This window comes from Caenorhabditis briggsae (assembly GCF_000004555.2).
Source record: "Caenorhabditis briggsae complete genome, chrI, whole genome shotgun sequence".
Taxonomy (NCBI): domain Eukaryota; kingdom Metazoa; phylum Nematoda; class Chromadorea; order Rhabditida; family Rhabditidae; genus Caenorhabditis; species Caenorhabditis briggsae.
In genome coordinates this window covers 7,086,735-7,108,131 of record NC_013489.2, presented here as the reverse complement: position 1 = coordinate 7,108,131, position 21,397 = coordinate 7,086,735, and the positions used below count along the sequence as shown (strand labels likewise).

The window sequence follows — 21,397 nt, the reverse complement described above, 5'->3', positions numbered from 1 at the left end:
TGTCATAAATCTCCTTCCTTTTTTTCCTTCTCTCTCTCCCAACTCCTCCTTCATCCAATAAAATTGGCAAGTGCGTACTAATTCATTGTTAGAAAAAGAAGAAGCGTCCACTTTGACAAGTCCCCAAAAATCTCTCTGCGTCTCTCAATCTGTCACACTCTCTCATCCATATTTCTCAAGGCACCCATTAAAGTCTTCTTCTTCTGGAAGCTCCCGAAAGAAAGAAGAAGTTCGGAGGGCGTCGAAAAGTAGGCGGAGCTTCCCAAACGTTGTCGCTATATTTTTAGCACTTCTTCCTTTTTTGACATATTCAGAAGACGTAACGTCTTCTGGAGTAGAGAAATGAGGATCTTTTTGTTATTGTTGTCCTACTTGTCGAGGTCCATTGGCCTCAAAACTACCACTCTCATATATCACTTTTTCACATCTTTTTTGAATGACTGACTGACTTTTGGACTCCTTTTTTCTTGCTATAAACGTTTCATGATGGGTCCATTTTTCTCACTTTTTTATGTGAGTTGTCAGATTGAAATGGGAGATTTTTTAAAGGAGAGAAAAAAGGGGTTACTGTAGTTTCCTTGTTTTGAGCATCTGAATTTTTGAAAGTATTCCAAACTTCAAGAATCTAGTACAAAAAGTTTCGAAATTTCTGAGATTTTTTGGTTCAAGGATTAAAGCTCGGATTTCAAAAAAATCAATCTCTTTAGATTTCCAACAACTAAAACTTTACGATTTTTAATTCATGGCTAAAAATTGAAAACTTTTAGAAATTCAGATTTTTTCAATTCCAAAACGTCTACCTTATCTATTTTTTTCAATTTAACCTTTAACATAAAAGTCGGAAGAAGTTTTGAAATTGATGACGAAAATTGATAAAACATTTTCTGAAACGCGGGTTTCCAGAGAAAAGGTTTGCAAAGAAACAGTTGTAGCTAACGCGCCACTGAAATACTTCTTGCAGCTTGAATTTAAAAAAAACGAAAGTTCTGAAGTATTAAATGAATTCAATTTTTTTTAATCTGTAAAAAAATCTGAATTCCGAGAATTCGAGATTTTTAATTCTGAAAAGAGAATTCCAGGATTCTGACAGCTAGAGACTCCTACTAGAGCTCTGTCCAATGTATTTTTTGTGTCTTCTTCTGTCTTCTACCAAAAAATTCCACTAATCCCAACAACAACACTGTCCCCATTTTTCTTTTTCTTACTCCTCTTTCATCATTTTCTTGTACTTCTTTTTCTTTTTGCAACATTTGAGCCCTTTTTCTTTTTCCTATCTCTCCTCTTTTCCTATTCATATGTGACACTTTTTGAGCATGTGTAAAAAGAGTTTTGAAATGAAAAGAACATGTCAGTGTTCAAATTTTGTAAAACGTAAAACCACAAAAATTGCATGGTTCCTGATTTCTGAAATTTTTGAATTTCTGAATTTTTGAATTTCAGAATTTCTAAATTTCTGAATTTTTGAATTTCAGAATTTCTAAATTTCTGAATTTCTGAATTTCTGAATTTCTGAATTTCTGAATTTCTGAATTTCTGAATTTCTGAATTTCTGAATTTCTGAATTTCTGAATTTCTGAATTTCTGAATTTCTGAATTTCTGAATTTCTGAATTTCTGAATTTCTGAATTTCTGAATTTCTGAATTTCTGAATTTCTGAATTTCTGAATTTCTGAATTTCTGAATTTCTGAATTTCTGAATTTCTACATTTTCTGAATTTCTACATTTTCTGAATTTCTACATTTTTTAAATTACTACATTTTTTAAATTACTACTTTTTTCAAATTTCTGAAAACTTTCCATTTCGAAACTTGGAAGATAGTCTCATATAAACTCTCAAAAATCTATATATTTTTTACAACACAAATCTATTTGAAAACGAGAAGACAAATACATTTTATCTGTCTGTTCGCTTTTTTCTTTGCTCCCCGAGCAATATCTTCTTTTTTTTCGATTTTCTATTTTTTTTGTGTCTATTTTTTCTTTATGTGTTAAATGATGATGCTAGTTACACAGTGCGGATTTTGATTTTCTATTTTTATTAGCTCGTCGGATTTCAGTGTGATATTCGAAGATGTTGTAAAGTATGTCGTAAAATATTTTAAATATAACTTTTTGATGATGTTAGACTACATTTTTTGGAGGAGTTCGGATTTTTAGTTTTTGAACTTTTGGTATTTTTGTGAGGAATGGAAGAAACTGAATCATAAAATTTTCAAGAATTCAGGAATTTTCAAGAATTTAAGATCTTCCTGGTTTTAAAAAATTTTTAATTTATGAGAATTAATTATTAATAGGTCTCTGAATTTCTGTATTCGTAATTTTTAACTATTCTGAGCATTTTCAGATTTCAGCCAGATTTCAGAACTTTTTGAATCTTTCGATTTATTGAAATTCAGAATTTCTGAACTTTAAAATTTAAACGTTTCTGAGAACTTTGAGATTTCGAATTTCAGAGTATTTCGGATTTTAACTTTGAAACTTTGTTTTTCGATTTTTTTTTTCGAATTTCCGAACTTCAACCATTCTGAACTTTTCGCGATTGGATTTCACACTTTTCTGGGTTCATTGAAAATTTTTAGCTTTTATCGAATTTTTGGAATTTTTAGAATTTTAGAATTTCAGAATCTAAGACCCTCAGAATTTCAGAATTTCAGTATCTCAGAATCTCTTGAAAACCACAGATTTTAAAGATCCAAGTTTTTGGGAACTATCTCGGGATCCCTTCCCCTATTATCCGTCTCCATCCATTTACTTCATTATCCTTATCCTTCTAATTTTCCTTCTTTTCTCTTACTTTTCCTTGTTTACTCTCATTTCCTTAATCCATCCCATTTCCATTCTTTTCAATACTTCTACACAATCATCATGTCTTCTCTTATTTCAACCCAATTTCCGGAATATTCCAAAATGAATGAAATTAGTCCCCTTAGCAGGTTTTGTATGATGAGATGACGTCTTCGGAACTCTTCCATCATCAGAATGTTTCGTCGTGCCGCCGTCGAACATCTGCTCCAGAATCTCTTTCTACCTCTTTTGATATTCTTAAAATTCTCGGATTGCTCATCCGAACACGAATGCAAATGTGTTCTATTCAATTTCACTAGTGGAAACTTTCAATCGCCTGAATTTCCGGCACCGTTGGAAGGCGTACCATGTCTTTTTTATCATTTTCAGGTAATAATTTTTTTATTTTGACAGATTATGAACTTTGGAGTTTCTAAAATTCTTTGATTCTAAGATTTTGGAGTTCTGAAATTCTGAAAATTCTGACCCTCTAGAATTCTGAGATTCTGAGATTCAGAGATTCAGAGATTCAGAGATTCTGAGATTCAGAGATTCAGAGATTCAGAGATTCAGAGATTCAGAGATTCAGAGATTCAGAGATTCAGAGATTCTGAGATTCTGAGATTCTGAGATTCTGAGATTCTGAGATTCTGAGATTCTGAGATTCTGAGATTCTGAGATTCTGAGATTCTGAGATTCTGAGATTCTGAGATTCTGAGATTCTGAGATTCTGAGATTCTGAGATTCTTAGATTCTGAAACATAAAAATTCTTGATAAAAGGGAAAAACCGAAAAACCTGAAAACTCAAAAAAAAATGGTTGAATATCAGAAAAGTGAAATATCTAGAAATTTTGAATTTCTGAGATTTTGAAATTTCGGAAATTCTAAATTTTTCTCTGAAATCCGAAATCTGGAAATTCTCAAAATAGGCCAATATTAAAAAAACAAGGTTGGAGAATTTCGAATATGGTTTTGAAATTGTAATTGTAAGATTAGGATTCTGAATCTACTCGATTTCTAAGACTAATGTTTCAGAATTTCGGAATTTGGAAAATTTCGATTTTTCGATTCCTATTTTTTCTTCAGGCACCACCGGACCACATCGTTCGTCTAACTTTTGATGTCTTTCAATTACCACCACGGATTGGAGTGTAAGTACCGAAAATCTAAACTTCGATTTCAAAAAAAAAACTTCCAGTTGCTCGTCGTCAATTATGCTCTACGACCATACAATAGACGGGTTGATCGAATTCGGCGAAAGAGCCGATTTCGAATTTTGTGGCAAAGAAATCTCGTCTGGACGACAATTCTTTTCAAAGTGAGTCCAAAAAAAGGGTCCAAAAGAGGACAAAGAAAAAAAAAACTAACAAATTTTCGTCGCTTCAGAGAGCAGCACTTTCTTCTACAAATTACGAGTGCCAAGGAGGCGTCGCGCGGATTTCGGGGATCGTTTTTGGCGATTCCAAAGAAAAATTTCACAAGTGATGCCGTGGAAATGGCAGAGTGTAGTTATCGAGTTGAGAAACAAAAGGTATGGTCCGCCGTATGGGGGAGATTTTTTGGAATTTTTAGGAAATTCTATTATCGGTCCTTAATTTTAAGATAATTCATCTTGGTTCCCGTGAGAGATCTTCAAAAACGGTCAACTGAAAAATGTTAATCTTAATGTCAAAAATATTGTTAGCAACTTATTGATATCTTTTACAAGAGGCCAGAGTTTTCGTGATTGGAAACTTGACAGTCAAGCTCCAGACTTCTGGAAATGGTCAGAATCAACTGAAAAACTATGTTTTTGTATATCTTATTGACTGGTATTGTAAATTGGGTCAAAAGAGGCGATTATCGATTTCTGAATTTTTTAAAAAATATGGAATTTTGGGAAATCCAACAGCAAAATCACCAGTTTCTAGTACCTTTCAATTGGATGCATGAATTCGAAACTTTAAAACTTTTCCTGAATTTTTCTGAATGAAATTTTATTGAATCAATCCAGTTTTAATATTTTCCAGGCCATCATTTATTCTCCCCAATATCCCTACTACTATCCATCAAAAGTCAACTGCACCTATCATATTCCACAAAGAAAAGGGTTTCAGGTATGAACATTTATTTAGATTTTATTTTTTGCAATATGTTTTCACTTTCTTTATGAAATGTTTTCAATTTCAAAAAATTCTGAACTTTTTGAACGCCCTGAGAAACTTCCTGATAACAGTACAGTATAATTAAATATCGCGTTTTGACTATTTCAGTAGGAAAATAGTCAAATTTGAAATTCTAAAGGGGTGTTCATAATTTTTCGATTTGTCTGAAAATTTCAGACTACACTGAAAAAAGTAGAGTTTCATTTTTGTAGTTGACAACTTTATTGTACAAATACAACAAAACGAGCTAAGCGGTATTGAAGGGGCACAACTCTTGTTTCAGTGCTAAAACGACATATCTCATCAAAACGGAATTTAGCAATAAAAGTTGCCAACTACAAGAAAAAATCTCTTTTTTTTTTGTTCAGCATATTCTGAAACTTTCATTCAAATCGAAAAATTCTAGACTAATTTTCTAGGCAGATGAAACCCTTTCATCTCAATAGAGCCCATCTACTCATTTCGATTATTCCAGATTGTCATCAACTCGATCGTAATGGACATTGGCCGTGACGCGATCCTTCAAATTTTTGAATCTGTCGAGGGTAAATTCGAGAAGCGTCTCATCGAAATGGTGACGTCTGTGCAGAAATCAATTTACGTCTCGTCGACCTCCTCGCTTTTGATTTATTTCTCCGCCGGGAATAACGATGTTGAACGGGTTTGCGCATTTTTGTACTTTTTTAGGGTGACAGGAGACAGATGGAAGAAGAAGTGTTTTCGAAAAATATAGTATAGCTTTTAGATTTTTGCATGGAACCATTTTTGTGGAGGTCTGATGGATGGGGGATCTCGAACGAGTTAATGTCGTCTTTAAGATATAATTGAGCTCATAGAGCACGTAGTTGAAGAGAAATGGTACTTTGTCTAGTTAAAGCCAATTTATCTGGTTTTCTATGAAAGATATCAAAAAGTGGTCAACGGACAAAGTTTAAAGTGGCAAATATTTTGTTAGTTGACAACTTTTTGATACCTTTTACAGGATAAACTTGGCCAAAGCTTATCAAGAAAAAATTCCGAACCCTCACGGACCCATAAATCTAATTGGCAACTAATGTTGAGCATGAAAACAAACACAAAACGAAGGGAAAGTAGAGAATGACATCAAGATAGAAACATAAAGAAGATAAAAACACCCGTGGGATTTTGCTGACGACGTTTTTGGCTTTTCAGGCTAATTAGGAGACATCAGAAAACAGTTGTGAGCGATTTTAGAGCAAAACACATTTATCTGAAAGTGAAATTATGGGATAATTGAATAAGAAAACTATGTACATGAAAATTTCAAAAAACAAATCAAAAAGTAATCCCTAAACTGATGAAACCGCATAAAAAAAGCGAGCTTTTTCGAAGTGGTATCTGGTGGTCGAGCGGCGGAGCGATGAGTGAAAAAATCAACCATTTTTTCAAGAACACAGTCGGAAATCGAAAAAAAACATGAAAAATTCGAATGGGAAGTTTTCGCGGTCTGGCCGGAGACTAGAAAACACTCTCTCGGCCATTTGACCACCGGATACCAAAAATGCATATTCCATACACTTTCGATTTCCCCACCATTTTTGAAAATCGAAAAAAAATGTTCGGTCCAGACAAAGATCCGGAAAAAAGATCCGCTCTTCATGACATCAACGATGTTGATTGACAGCACTTGGAACGAATGTCTAAACTTTTTTTGATCTTTGGATGTAAATAAAACTAGGCGCTAATTGTAAGATTTCGAGGTTTTGATATTCAAAAATCTCAAAATGCTTAAATCGAAATTTCCGAAACCCATAAATTCATATATTTGAAATTTTCGAAAAAAATCTAGAAAATTCTGATCTTCCAAAAAATTCGGAACTTCGAAAAAACGAATATTCTATGCAAGTCTGAAATTCTGAAATTCCAAGATTAGTTGATGTTCCGAGTCTGGGGAAACCAGAATCCTAAAATTCTGAAAATTAAAGATTCCGATATTCCAGGATTCTAAGCCTCTAACATTGTAAGGTTCTGAAATTCTCAAATTATCCAATTTCCCTTCAACCCACTTACAAAATGTCAGATTAAACCCTAACTTTGGTAGTCCAACCCATTAAACCCATTTCCGTTTACAAAAACCTGATCCCCTACTCCAATAACTAAAAACATTGATGAGTTTTTTTCTTCTCTTGTTGTTGTGTCCTCCTTCAACCTAGTCCTGTCTCCTGAAGAGCCAATTTCTTTTTAGTCCTCCCCCAAAAAGATGGGGGGACCTCTTCTTCTACTTCAGAAGACGTTGTGTGTTGCAGGCTGTTGGCTTCGTAATCGAATTGCAGTACTCGAATGCGGTTTGGAGCCAATCTCCGGGTGAGTTGTCTTCTTCTTCTTCTTCTTCTTCTTCTTTTTCTTTTTTAGTTGAAGAAGAGCAAAAAGAAGAAAAAGAAAAAAGGGGCGGAGTCTTTCAAATTTTCCCCCCTCTTTTTTCTCTTGATTCTCCTCTCCTTAAGTCTTCTGTTGCCCTAAAATTTTTCATTTTCATCCCTCATTTTCTAAATCTTCAATTCCATTATAATATTTCTTGAGTCAAGAAAACTCAAAATATTCCAAAATTTCTGCCTCATCCACTTGCACCCAACCAGGGTGACCTAGTTTTTATGCTAAAAATTATACATGTGATTTTTATCATTCTTCTTGAACATGTCCACGGTAAGCCTATTTTGTTTGGGACGGTCTAGAAATGTTGGGGATGACCTAAAAATCTAATTTCGGCCCAGAAAAATTTAGTTTGGCTTAAGAAATATAGGTTTTTTTCGATTCCTTTTGAAGTATGGAAGTTAGATGTTTTTTATAAACTAGAATATTTTTTAACAGAAAAAATATCAGAGAATTTTTTGAAGTTTGATGATTTGAAGTGATCTTCAATTCACATAAAATTTGGTTTTTTGGCGGTTTTTCTCTTTTTTTTTTATAAATTTAATTTTCGAAAAAAAAATCTAGGTCATGAGGTAGAAAAACTAAAGATTTAGGTCGTGGCCCAGGAAAATCCAAAAATATATGCCACGAGCTAAAAATTGAAAACTAGGTCAAGAACTAAACATCAAAATCAAGAACTAAACATCAAAATCTGTTAAGAACAGTCAAGAACTAAACATCAAAATCTAGGTCACAACAAACGTTTTGAATCTAGGTCATGTTTTTGATTGTTAGGTCATGTTTTTGATCGTTTTGAATCTAGGCCTAAATATTAAGGTCTAGGCAATGACCTAGAAAACTAAAAATCTGGGGCAGAGCCTCGAAAATACTGAAAACCTAAAAATTAAAATTCCACAATTAGTTTTCCAAACTGCAGAAGCCGCGTCCGAGTGTCAGCTGAACGTGAATTCGGAAAATTTCAAAGAAGGACAACTGTCATCGGATAAAATCGGTCGATACGCATCTTCATCGCTACCCACAAAGTGTCAAATCGTTCTACAAGGGTATCCCAACGAGAAGATCAGTGTAAAGTTTACACATTTCAATTTGTATGTGCCGGATAATAAGAATGTCACAAAACGGTAAGTAAAAAAATTAAAAGAATGAATCTGCGTTCGGGTGGAATCGAACCCCCGTCGAACACAGGTCCTGGGCGCGCATACGCATAATGGATGGGCGACGGAGGACGCGCCGATGAATTGGGTACAGGGAAAGGACGCCGGTATGGGGCACACCGCCGCCGCAAAGCATCTCCTCGCCTGGCTTGCTGGCACTCGATGAAATGAACTAAAACGTTGGTTGCGGGTTCCTAGAAGTATCAGTTAAATTCTATTGTGATGTGGTTTTGTTCAGGTCTTCCGATTCCGTACTTTTCCTTTATTATTCCATATTCTTTTATATTTTGAACGACATATTACTGATTTTTCGAAACTCAATGTTTTGGTTTTGAAAAAGACTTATGGCAGTTTCCATTTAAATTTGATATGCAATAAAAACAGAAGAAAATGGGAAAAAATTCGTTAAAAATAGTTTTTTTTTCATTTGTTCAAAAAATGTCTCACTTTCACTTTTTTTGAAATTGCATGAAAAATTGAAAATTTTTATGATTTGCACTTTGTAATTACTGTATACTTACCAACTTACCTTTTACTCCACCTGAAAATACGATTTTTACAATAATTACAAAGTGGAATCAAAAAATCTCAATATCACCTATTTTGGCGAAAAACATAGCAATTAACGAGTGAAAGACATGTTTCTGCAAGATTTCAGCGATTTTTTATTCTGCCATAACTCTTTTTCACAAAAAACATCGAAGGAATAATCGAAAAACCAGAAATGTAGGCTCGAATTGACGAAAAATTGACAAAGTTGCCGGTGTGGATTTACGGTAAACAACGAGCGCATCCTGGATTTCGGAGTGTTGTAGTCGGCCTACCGTATCAGACCCATATCGCACATATCGCCCACCCACCCAGAATCCATCTAGGATACGCGCGCATTCGGAACACTCGATTCAGCCTCTCCCGCATCGCACACATATGAGACTCATCGCAGCTCGTTGTTCGCGATATGTGTCAAACGGACTTCTAGAGGATCGCATATGGATCGAGTCCTTTATGCGCATCATCGCCTAGGACCTGTGAATGCTTGGAAAGCATCCATGCTGACCATTACACCACGAACGCGGCTGCAGACACTACCACCGCAACGCATACACAATAGAGGGGGGAAAAAGAGAGAGAGAGGAGGAGAGAACGTAGAGAAAAAAACGGAAAACTTTTGCAGTTGCACAGAAGTGGACAACTTGTCAGCAGATGTTCGTGTCGGGTCTAGGCTCTCTAGAATCGATGAATGGTGTGGAAAACGGACGCCGCCGAATATAATGAGCAGTTCTAATCTGTTGCAGCTCGAATATAATACAAAGGTAGGTTTTTTTGAAGTTTTTTCCATAAAATTTTTATCCTTTTTTTAATCTTTAAACAGGGAGTCTGTAGTCCTAAACTTGCGTAATATCAGTACAAAATTTTAAGTTGATAGCTTTTGTTTGAAGCGAGTTACAGGCTCACAAAGTTGACTTTTGCAATGTGTTGATTTTCTAGTCCTCCAAAGCGATTCGGGAGAGCGCCAACGACGACATTGGATTCCGGCTGGAATACAAATTTCATACTGATTGGAATATGGGAAATATGAAAGCGAAGGTGGATAAGAGGAAAGGTAAGGATGGCCAAGAAATTTCTAGGCCATTTCGAATCTTTTTTTTTTCAGAATGTCGCTTCTCGTTTAACTCATCAGAACACACAAATGGAAAACTTTGGTCCGCGAATTATCCAGGATTATATCCCAGAAATGTGTATTGTGAATATATATTCCATGGACGAAACGATCAAGTTGTACATATTCATTTTGAATATTTTGATATTGAGGGTTTCAATCAGTAAGTTATTTATTTTTTGGTTCTTTTAAGAGCTTCGGGTCTTGGGTAGTTCGGAATATTCTAGCCTATAATTCTAGAATTTCCGCCATTCGAAAATAAAAAAATACGATCTTTCAATTTTCAAAACTTTCAGTTTTCAAATTACAGGGTGGCTGAAAAGTATTGAGACTTTGTTTAGACTCAATTTCTTGAAAACAGAAAACCTGATGACTATGACTGCTAGTTTTTGCGAATAATGATTATTTTTCTAGTTTACATTTAGAAGGAAAACCTTGAATACCTTAGTTTTACCTAGTTAGAACATCAAATGTGATGTAGAAATATGAGCGACTCGCCGCACCTTGTTTTTAGTACTTCATGATGTAACCGCAGATTGAACAAAGGTTGAAAGTTCATGCTTTCAATATAGTTGGAAGAACTCTTCTAGATAATGCTCCTAAAATTTTAGATACCTCGATAACCTCTATTTATAGATATGAGTGATATCATGCAACCGACCAAATGACTCAAAAATGGCTCAAATTTTCAATGTTCCAGTTCAAACAGATAGAGTCAACAAAATGTTTTGAAACTTCTCAAATTATCATTTGTGCACATTTGAACAATTTGACAGTGAAAATCTTTCAAGCGATCCGGGTTTTTATCAAGATATGCCCTTTCGAAAAAAGCTCATTTAGTACTGGCGGCGAGGCAAAAGTTGAGTTTGCGGTAATGCTCCTGCGGCCTACAAAATGACTTCAAATTGAAAATGAAAGTGTTTGAGACAACAATCGAGAGATGCACTATACATTCCATGTCTTTAAAGCTAAATTGGACTTGACCTTTTGACACAGTAAATGGTCAAAGATGACCAATTTTGTACTGAAAAAGTAGTCAAATTCAATCAAACTGGAATTGTGATCTTGTTACCAAAAGTAGATACATTCTAGTCATCAAAAAATCTTTAGAAGTCTTCCAGTTATCCAAAAACATCAATATTTCTAGAAGGAACCGGCTCGCGCCATTCCAGTGACTCCTTGAAAGTAGTCTCAATACTTTTCAGCCACCCTGTATAAATACTCTGTGAACTTTTCCAAATTCAATAAATTCCTTCTGATCAATTCTCAAGCTTCTGAGATTCTGAATTTCGGACAATTTTGGGTATTTGAAATTTTTTCGGATTCCAAACTTCTCGAATGTTCGAAATGCAAACAAATTGAGATTTCAAATTTACACAATTTTTGAAAATTCCGAGAATATTAAAATGTATAAAAAAGTATAATCTCAAGTTTTTTGGAATTTCAAGATTCTGTAATTCTGTTAATCTGGATTTCGGGAAATATTTCGAATTCTTCAAAACTTCGAATTCTCAGATTGTTTTTTGAAATTCAAACAGTTTTGAATTTTAAATTTACACAACTCTTGGAACTCAAGGATTTTTAAAATTATGAAAATTGAAATTTCGAAATTACTGGAATTTCGAATTTTCGAACGTACGGAAATTCTAAAATCATAAGATTTTAAGATTTTGATATTCCGAAATTCTGAGATTCTGAGAGTCCCCAATTTCAACATTTCGAAATACTGAAATTTTAATATTTTGGATTTCTAAAATTCTGAATATTCTGAAACTCTCTGATTTTGAGATTCCGAGATTCTGAGATTTTGAGAAATCGGGATTCTGACACGCTGATATTCTGAAATACTAAGATTCTGAAACTCCAAAATTTTCAGATGCGACGAAACAACCCAAAGTGACTACATCCTCTTCTCCAACTACCAAACCCACGATCGAACGAATCGTCGATTCTGTGGAAAGACCGCTCCAAAGGGACCAATTCTCTCGGAATCCAATTATTTTCGAATGATTTTTTCAACGAACGACATCTTCGATGCAACTGGATTCTATGCTCATTATCAGTTTATCACTCAAGAGAAATCTCAAATCAGTCGGGTTAAATTAACGATATCTTCTAGTCAAACTCCGTTCTCCGCAATCTTCTTTGTGATATTATTTTCTCTGTTTTTCATTATTTTTTAGGCATTTTCTGATGTTTATTTTCTTTTTCCAATGCATTCCATTCTTTTTTTTTCTTCACCATGACTAATTAGAATTCGATTTTTATTGTATTTCATCAATTTCACTTTTTGCAATATTTAGTTTAGTCAATAAATGGTTGTTTCTTATTATTAAAGTTCTTTGAATAGGTGAAAAATATAATAGGTGAGCTAGAATTAGAATTTTCAGAAAAATTAATGAAATAGTTTCTAAATTTTTTTTGAGAACTCTCGGAATTTCTAATTTTTTTGAAATTTATGAACTTTTGGAATTTTCGAGTTTTTTGAATTTCAAATGTTTTCGGAATTTCTAAATTTTTTTGAAATTTCAGAACTTCCTGAATAACAGACTTTCGACAGTTAAAATAAACGAGTATAGCCATACCAACAAGTACGTTTCCTTTTAATAGATTCTAATCTAAACCAGTCGTTCAAAACAGATCGAAATCTCCAAGAAGTGGTATAAAACCCATCGAATTGCCCCCGATAAACCACATTTCCATCTCCCCCTGATGTCTTACAGTACCTCCTACTATTTCATTCTTTCGTCGACGATCGGTTGCTCGCTGATCGTCGTCGCTTCATTGCTCACCCTCTACTCTATCTCTCTTGATATCCAACAATTTGAAATCGATATCAACAGTGATATGATTCACTTCAAGACTCGTGCCAATGATGTTTGGGACCGTATGGTCAAAGGAGAACAAACATCTCCATCCTTCGGAAGACACATCTTAGCCAAGAGAGCCGCGTATGCCACTGCTGGAGACGCTGCCCAATGCAATTGCGCAGCTCAAGCCTCCGGATGTCCAGCAGGACCACCAGGACCACCAGGACAAGATGGAGCACCAGGAGAGCCGGGAGAGGCAGGCAAGGACGGAGAAAGCGGACCAGCTGGAGCCGCCGACAGTTTCTTGGGTGCTGAAGGAAACTGCATCAAATGTGACGCCGGACCACCAGGACCTCCAGGACCGGATGGAAATGTTGGACCACCAGGACCAGCAGGACCAGCTGGAGCTGATGGAGACGCTGCTGGACCAGGACTTGCTGGAGCCCCAGGAGAGCCAGGGCCAGCTGGACCAGATGGGCAGCCAGGAGCACCAGGACCTGACGGACCTCCAGGAGCCGCTGGAACTACGAGCACTAACGAACCAGGACCACCAGGACCGCCAGGGCCGCCAGGACCTGCTGGACCAACTGGAGAGGATGCGGCTGCACCAGTTTCGCCAGCAGGACCAGCTGGGCCACCAGGGCCACCAGGAAAGGATGGAGGAGCTGGAGCACCAGGCGCACCAGGAGGGCCAGGAACTGATGGAGCACCAGGAGCTGATGCTGCCTATTGCCCATGCCCACCAAGAACTCCAGGATTGGGAGAGGAGCCAGCAGCAGCGCCAGAAGCTGCAGGAGGAGCCGATGCAACCAAGGCAGGATCCTACAGTGGAAGCGCCGTTCTTCGCCGCCGTGCTCGCTATTAATTTCTTTTCTTTTCCGATACATTTCAAATAAACTATTCTGCAAGCAAAACCTTTTTATAAATTAACAATCAAGCTATCATCTTTAAATCAATTTTCAAATCATTATCCTCTGATTTCCTCATCAAAACTTCTCCAAACTTTGCGACCAGTGTGAAGAATCCAAATCCAAATAGAATAATGGCAACTGAAATATATAGACTTTTTAAAACTGGAAAGTTTCGAGACACACCAGCTATGGAAATCAGCCACCAGGAAGGATTGGTAAGAAGAAAGCCAGTTAGAGATGCGATTTCCAAAATATAAATCAAAGCGGCAATGACTTGGCGATGAAGGTGAGAGCCGAGGAATGAGCCGATGGGAGCTGAAATTTTCAGAGTATACTAAATGAAAAAAGAGCTTCAATGTTGTATTAGTTGACAACTTTTCCATGCAAATTTTTTGTCCAAATGAGATATGCCACGTGGAACAAGAGAGTCCTCAGCGACGGCTCCAAAAAAAGGGGGTGGCGGCCCATTTGCCCATCTGGGGTGCGAAAAAGGAGGAACTCTCCCACTTGACATATCTCGTAAGAGCGTGTTTGCACAAAAAAGTTGTCAACTACAAAATTGGAGCCCTGTTTTTTTAGTATACTCTAACGTTTTCAGACAAATTGAAAAATTCTAGACTTAAAAAATTCTGGGACTTCAAAGTATCTTATTGAAAAAGTCTAAGTGTTCTCTTTTAGGCCCGGTACTGTAATTGTCCGTTAAGTAACGGGCTACAACCGAATATCAAACGAAATATAAAATTTTAATTTCGTACTGTAAGAGCTACTGTAAGAAAATCCCAAGCTCACCCATCGTGGCCACCACTGGAATCGTTACTGCAAAATACTTCCACGCCGTCTCCGATATATCTCCCATCATCACTCCTCGGTACCAAAATCCAAACACTGATACCACTCCTAAACACAGATGTCTTCTAATGTAAAACAGAAAATGACCTAGAAACCACCTTTCAATATCATCGTTGTGGGCGTAGCTGTTTTCTCACTGACTCTAAACAAAAGAGTGACAATGGAAAACATGCAAATATCAATTCCACTCCCAGCAAACGCATCAAAGACTCCGCCCACAATTCCGGTAACAAATAAAATGAATCCTTTCCAGAAACAGAATTCTGGAATTTTTACAAACGTTGGACGCTTTTTCTGAGCATTTAGAAGGCCAAGGGCGAAAGCGAAGGCGGTCCAAATAGAGACGAACATCATTTTCTTTTGGGCGCCTGTGAATAAAGGGTCGAACTGAAAAAAAAACTGATCTCAAAAGATTAGATAATCAGAAATTCAGAATTTCAGAAATTCAAAAAACCCCTACAAAATGAACACCAAATATGAAACCAGGAATTGCGCCAGCTATACCGAATAACACAGCCATTGCCTCAAACTTGACTTTCATAAAAATGACGCACACCAAGGATGACATCATTCCTGAAAAACAAAGGATTACTGTAGCCAGAGGGAACTGTATCATTTAAAAGTCATAAATTGGGAACTCTCGGCAAAGTAAAAAAAAAGTGGGAAGATATGGATCACACATTTTCGCTCAAAGCAACTTTGTTTCATGTGTGGGCCTGTTTGAATCTTCTCATCCTGCGTTGCACACATGAATGTTGAAGTTAAATCATTACTAGTGGCGATAAATGGGTAATGTATGATTACTATAAACAACAATCCAAGTGAGTTGACAAAGGCACTCAACCACCAGACGTCCCGAAACGTGAAATTAACGTTAAAAATGGGATGTTTTCGGCATGGATGTCTACCAAGGAGTGGAATATTGGGGCTGCCAGATAATGGTGTCACTTTTATGACCGATACCTATTTTTGTCAGGTGACATAACTCAGACTCCATGTGGATCTCCATTGGAGAGAAACACAAAGGTTTATTTTCAAAATCGAAATTCGCAACCTCATGCGGGAAGGAGAACGGAGACCGATCTCACTGGATACGGCTAAACGGTTCTGTCTTATCTACAGTATAGTCCAAATCTTGTACTGTCTAACTACCCCCTTACAGCCATTTCTACCGACATCTTGATTGAAAAAAATTCACTTCAAAGCATGATGTCAAAAATGGGTTGACCTGATTTTCAATGCGCTGTGACCGGATTTCTGGAAGGAAGGCATCCACAATTTGGTGGGACGTTGGCAGATAGTCACTGATAACAATGGTCATTATCTTCAATTTATCTGACATCGTTTTGACCGTTTTTATATCGAATGAATCTGACGCTAAAAATAGAAAGGACTTTCCGAACAACCTAATATATTTTATCGGTTAACAGATTTTTGATATCTCTACAGAATTTGAGATAATTGAGCTTTTAAGTTTAAAATCTCACCTATACTCTGACCCATCAATGAAAAATCTCTAGCGATCGTTGGATCTAAATGAAGCACTAGGGTCATCACAGGGAATGCAACGGCCCCGGCTCCTTCGGCAGTCATTCCAGCGACCAGGGCTCCAAAGATCATAGTAACCGGCATGTGCCAGTAATTTTGGTAAAGTGGAAAAACGTTGTACCGGAACGCAGTACACCACCATATTACCTGGAATTTCAGAATTTCTGCTGTTCAGAATTTTAGGACTTCAGAAATTTAGAATTTCAAAATTCAAAAATTCAAAATTTCAGAATCTCAAAATTTCAAAAAATCCCTAACATGAACAAAACAAAATGGTATCAGCACTGCAACAAATTTCCGATACTTGATAAGCAAATAATCTGCAACAGTTGGATTCTCAGGAAAATTATTGACTTTATCGGCATGCTTCTCGTCTAACTGTTGACCTTAAAATATTTGCAGTAGAGCGAATTGGTCAAAAAATTACCTTCCAATAAATACTTTTTGCACCATTTTAGAAAATTAGATTCTCGAGGAATAGTAGTATTTTCTTTATTATTATTTTCAGAATTAGACATATTTTTATCGAAAAATGATTACAAATGATAAGCTTAAATATAAAAATAGATTATCAGCTGGTGGATTTCCCAAATAAACGGGTTCTAAGCATCCTTCAGAATACACAATTATTTTGACGACGCCTGAAAGAGAAAATAGTCATTTGTCATCATTTTTTGTTTGGTATGTGATCATTTGATCTCTGGTATTGTACAGTGTAAAATGCGAGTAATAAATATCACTTTTGTTCCAGTTTTCGGCTTTTTTCTGCAAAAAACTATTTTTGCTATTAAAAAACTATGAATTTCGACAAATCGCTTCGAGTTCCTATACTATTTACAGATGTGCACCTTTAAAAAAATGACTACTGTACCTCGCCGCCAAATTTTTTCCTCGACAAATTCACCCAGTATTCTACTCATTTTCCAGCCCAAAAGTGAGCATCTTTCCCAAACTTTCGCCGAAAATAAATATTTCTAAATTGCAGAAAAATGATTTGGGAGATTCCGATAATAGGCGATTTTATCACGAAGCCGTTCAAAGCGGCGAAACTCTACGAATTCTACGATCGGCTCCACTTGTTCACCGTCTATCTTCTCGGCTTTTTCGTTCTACTCACCGGTGCCAAACAACATTTCGGCAATCCCATCGATTGTATGCTGCCGAAACAACACGATGGTCAATCTTTTTTTCTTTGAAAAAAACTAATTTTTGCTGAAAATTCTTGTAAAAAGGCTGAAAATGGGAGGATATCCGCTATTATAAAAATCAAGAACAGAATTTTTGTCAAAAGTGACAGAAATTTGCCGAAAATGACCTAAAATCGGCAGTTGCCATTCAGGAGTGGGCGTAGCTTAAGTCGGTGGCTAAATCCTAAAAGATGCATATATTTTCCGTAATTATACGAAAAAAAACTTGCTCCTTTAAGGATTTCGCTACCGGCTATAAGCTCCGCCCACCTTCGGATTTTCGGAAATTTTTTTTTGGCTTAACATTCTCATAAAATGGATCACAGCTCAAATTCTTTAAAAGTCTGCGAAAAATGACTGAAAATTAACTAAAAATGACCTTAAAAATCGGCGAAAAAGTTCACTTTTGCAATTATTTCCAGAACTCAAATCGTGGCGCGAGTACATCCACAACTTCTGCCTCTTCTACGGCACCTTCCGCTACGAAGTGACAAACGGAACGTCTTCATTCGGAAGCTATACAGCTGACGACGCCTCTGTCAACTATTATCAATGGGTTCCGTTCTTCTTCGCATTCCAAGTCTGCTGTTTCCTCCTTCCCTTCTGGTGTTGGGCCTATATGCAGAAGATGATTTGTAAATTATACTCCTTTAGGAAAAATCGTTTTTCTATTCAAATTTTCAGACATCGACATGGCTTTCATCGTCGACTACGCTGGGAAGATCAATAGCGAAAAGACATTCGAGAAAACGAAAGAAAAAGTGGATCGGCTGGTGGCGTATATGAATGATCACTTTAGATATCGGAGGGCTCACAAGATGGGATACTTCTCGTGGATCACGTTCAATTCGGCGTTTCCCAGTGTCTTGTACAGTCTTACAAAGTTCTTTTTCATCGCAAACGTCGTGGTGCAAGTGAATTTGGTGTGCAAATTCTTGGATGTCGATTCGTGGATGTGGGGTTTTGATGTAAGGAAGTTTTGAAATTCAGAGTGGCTTTGGTACCAAATGATAGATCTCGACAGAGCTCATCACAGTTATATCATTTGAGCCGGATTCTGGCCAGTCCGATAACATGTCGAAAAATGTGTTTGAACGACAAAATATCTGCTTGGTCGAAAATTCTCATTCAAGCCCAGGTTGCAGCATGTTACCGGTATGGAATCAGGTCTGAATGATAAAGGCGTGATGGGACCTGTCGAAATCTATTATTTGGTATCAAAACTGTCTGAATGTCTCGTTCTAGGGACAAGATATCAACCTGCCCGCCATCTGCCCGCTTGCAACTGGTTTCTAACAATTTTAAACATTCTCCCCGTTTGCAGCTCGTCCAAAAGTTCCTGGAGCCAACACAACGTACACCTGAATTCTACGCTTTCACCGACAAACAAAAATTCGCCGCAATCCTTCCGATGGTGCCTACAATCGATTCCAGTACTTCCCAATTCTCGTCGGATGTGAATATCAGCTACAGGAGTCGGTGAACAAATTTGTGAATCACAAAGCGCAATGCATCATTCCGATGAATGTGATCAACGAGAAAATATTCATTGGACTCTATTTTTGGCTTCTTTTGGTGAGAAAAATCAGATTTTTTTGTGCCTAAAAATCTATATTCTAGCTTACTGGTCTCTCTGTCATCGGAACAGTCAAATGGATTTTCCGTATTCGAAGCAGAAAAGCGAACGAGGTGATGATCTTCAAATTGATCAAAAAAGTGCTGGAAAACGAGCCGCACGACAGTAAGATGTTCGATTATCGCTTCAATTTCGTTCATGATTATCTCTGCGCCGACGGCATTCTTCTCATTTATTTTATGATGGACACGAATGGATTTTTGAAGACTGAAGAGGTCATTGGAGCGCTCTTCAGGAAATATGTTTCCGAGGCGGGCGCATTGCCGGTTCGTTATTTTCTTGAGATTTCGGAAACTTTTGACTCTAAATTTCCAGCCAAAAAATAACCTGAAATTCATTTTCCAGAATTTTCCATAGTTGCAAGCGGGCCGGGCCGGGCAGATGGCGGGCCTGTTTTTTTCGAAATTCCTCGAGAAATTTCTCGTGGTCATGTCTAAAGTACAAACTGCATTTGGCATGGAAAATTGATATTTTTTCTGGCCTTAATGGAAAGGAATTATCGAAATTTTCGTAATTTCCACCTAAATTTGAGCGTTTTTGATAGTTGATAATTAGACTTTTTTATTGATTTTCTGAAAATTCTGAAAAATCGAAAAATTTCAAAAAACTTGAAAAAAAAGTCTTTTCGAAAAATTCAAATTTCCTGCAGCCCTACGAAGCAACGATTGAGGACACCTATCAAGTGCTTCTAGAAGAACCGGACAAGGCCAGAGAAATTTTGATACTTCATGACACGGCTGGCGTCTCGAATTACGGTCCCGTTGAGCTCAAAAAAGCCTATATTCAAGCGGCCGACGCGTTTGTTCTAGTCTATTCGTCAGCGGATTATGAGTCATTCAACCGGGTGGATTTGTTGAAAAAATGGATTGATCGACAGTTTGGAAAGGATAAGAAGGAGGTTAGAAAAGACTGTGCGGTGAAACTGTGTGCAGCTTGCAATTGTGGCTCCGCCCACTTTTTCCTGGAAAAGTGGGCGGAGCCTAAAATAAAGATAATCCGTGCTCCACTGTAAAAAACAAAATGATGTCTTTAATACTCCGTTCACTTTTTCTGAAAAAAGAAGACTTTTCCAGGTGCCCATCGTAGTCCTAGCCAACATGCGGGATCGGCCGGCTACAGTAGACAGCGCATTCGCTAACAGTTGGGCGGCTCGAGAAAAAGTGAAACTATTCGAAGTGAGTGCGAAAGATCGTCAAAGTCTCGTCGACTTCATCCACTACGTTGGCCATCGACACTTCCATCCCACCAGTAAGGAAGCCACGCCCACTTTTGATCCTAATTTTTCTTTTTTTTTGCAGAAGAATCAAAATTCTCACTATCCAAAAAGCTGAAATCGGAGAAGTCTTCAAATCCAGCAATTTTAATGGATTTTTAAAACCTCCAGACTACAAACTACTATGTGATTTGCCATAATTATCGCGAAAGAAGTGCCTTCCTCTCCTTCCTATTGTGATAACTTTGCATAAGTTTAAATACCAAACAAATCTTTTAGGCACCCTAAATTTGAATCCTAAATTGTATACCAGTATTCAGTCAAACAAAAAAAATCAACGCAAAAACCAAAAATTTTCGAGAAAAAGCGTCAGGTTGTCAGGAACTCTATTATTTTCTTCTGTAATACAAATAATAATGATGATAATAATAATAAAGAAAAACGTTCAATAAAAGTCAATTTTTGAAGGAGGAGGCACCTAGAAGATTCTAGAAATGGAAAAAACGAAAATAAATTTCTAGAAAAATGAGATAAAAATAATAGGCAAGGCAAACAACAGAGAAATAGAACATGTTAGATTTGTGATTCTTTCGAGAAAATGTGAATGATGCAACAGATTTTTCCGCGGATTCAGATCTTGTGCTGTGGATCGAACCCGTAGTTGTTCAGTTCTGCAAAATTTGAAAAAAACATTTTGAAAATCAGAGAAAAAAAGCTCACCAGAATAGCCCTTGTTTAGTGAGCTTCCGCTGAGCGTTGGTGCAGTCTGAAACTGTGCGAAATGTGGGCGGGGCTTAGGAATTGAATTCAGATAATTTCGAATGTTTTCTATCGTTCGGAGTGGAAAATCAAAAATATCCAGATTTTTCGCCGGATTTCCGAAAGCTTTTTTCCATAGTTGCGAGCGGGCCGGCTGATAACTTGTCTCCAAAACGAGATATTCAGACGGTTTTGGTACCAAATGATAGATCTCGACAGAGCCAACCACGCCTTTATCATTTCAGCCGGATTCCGGTTTAACGAAATGCCGAAAAATGTGTTTGAGTGACAATTTTCGAACAATTTGACAAAAAATACGATTTATGTCATTCAAACACATTTTTCGACA

General features: G+C 36.9%; 5 protein-coding genes across 5 annotated transcripts in view; 3 read left to right on the top strand and 2 right to left on the bottom strand.

The window, feature by feature from the left end:
• Positions 1-2,980: 2,980 nt before the first annotated feature.
• Cbr-sol-1 lies at positions 2,981-12,318 on the top strand (the record flags this gene model as incomplete). The annotated part of the gene is made up of 12 exons (XM_045237066.1): positions 2,981-3,175; positions 3,873-3,937; positions 3,985-4,104; positions 4,173-4,317; positions 4,796-4,882; positions 5,406-5,591; positions 7,198-7,255; positions 8,238-8,442; positions 9,650-9,788; positions 9,964-10,078; positions 10,130-10,298; positions 12,012-12,318. 12 exons carry the CDS (start codon positions 2,981-2,983, stop codon positions 12,316-12,318), a joined length of 1,791 nt encoding a protein of 596 aa, XP_045094704.1.
• Positions 12,319-12,847: 529 nt separating this feature from the next.
• Cbr-col-35 lies at positions 12,848-13,810 on the top strand (the record flags this gene model as incomplete). The annotated part of the gene is made up of 1 exon (XM_002646183.1): positions 12,848-13,810. The coding sequence occupies one exon, from the start codon at positions 12,848-12,850 to the stop codon at positions 13,808-13,810; it is 963 nt and encodes a 320-aa protein (XP_002646229.1).
• A 68-nt stretch (positions 13,811-13,878) lies between these two features.
• On the bottom strand, positions 13,879-16,337 carry CBG11920 (the record flags this gene model as incomplete). The annotated part of the gene is made up of 6 exons (XM_045237054.1): positions 13,879-13,994; positions 14,040-14,171; positions 14,646-14,753; positions 14,801-15,092; positions 15,166-15,278; positions 16,193-16,337. 6 exons carry the CDS (start codon positions 16,335-16,337, stop codon positions 13,879-13,881), a joined length of 906 nt encoding a protein of 301 aa, XP_045094703.1.
• A 905-nt stretch (positions 16,338-17,242) lies between these two features.
• On the top strand, positions 17,243-20,451 carry Cbr-inx-14 (the record flags this gene model as incomplete). The annotated part of the gene is made up of 9 exons (XM_045237047.1): positions 17,243-17,429; positions 17,863-18,075; positions 18,125-18,416; positions 18,765-18,873; positions 18,908-19,015; positions 19,061-19,342; positions 19,726-19,974; positions 20,150-20,324; positions 20,375-20,451. The coding sequence occupies 9 exons, from the start codon at positions 17,243-17,245 to the stop codon at positions 20,449-20,451; spliced, it is 1,692 nt and encodes a 563-aa protein (XP_045094702.1).
• Positions 20,452-20,919: 468 nt separating this feature from the next.
• Positions 20,920-21,397, bottom strand: part of CBG11917 — a gene marked incomplete at both ends in the record, with an annotated part of 2,221 nt that continues 1,743 nt past the window's right edge. Inside the window, 2 exons of the mRNA XM_045237040.1 lie at positions 20,920-20,960; positions 21,010-21,055. Coding sequence (XP_045094701.1) covers positions 20,920-20,960; positions 21,010-21,055 — 87 coding nt within the window. The remainder of the gene's footprint in view (positions 20,961-21,009; positions 21,056-21,397) is intronic.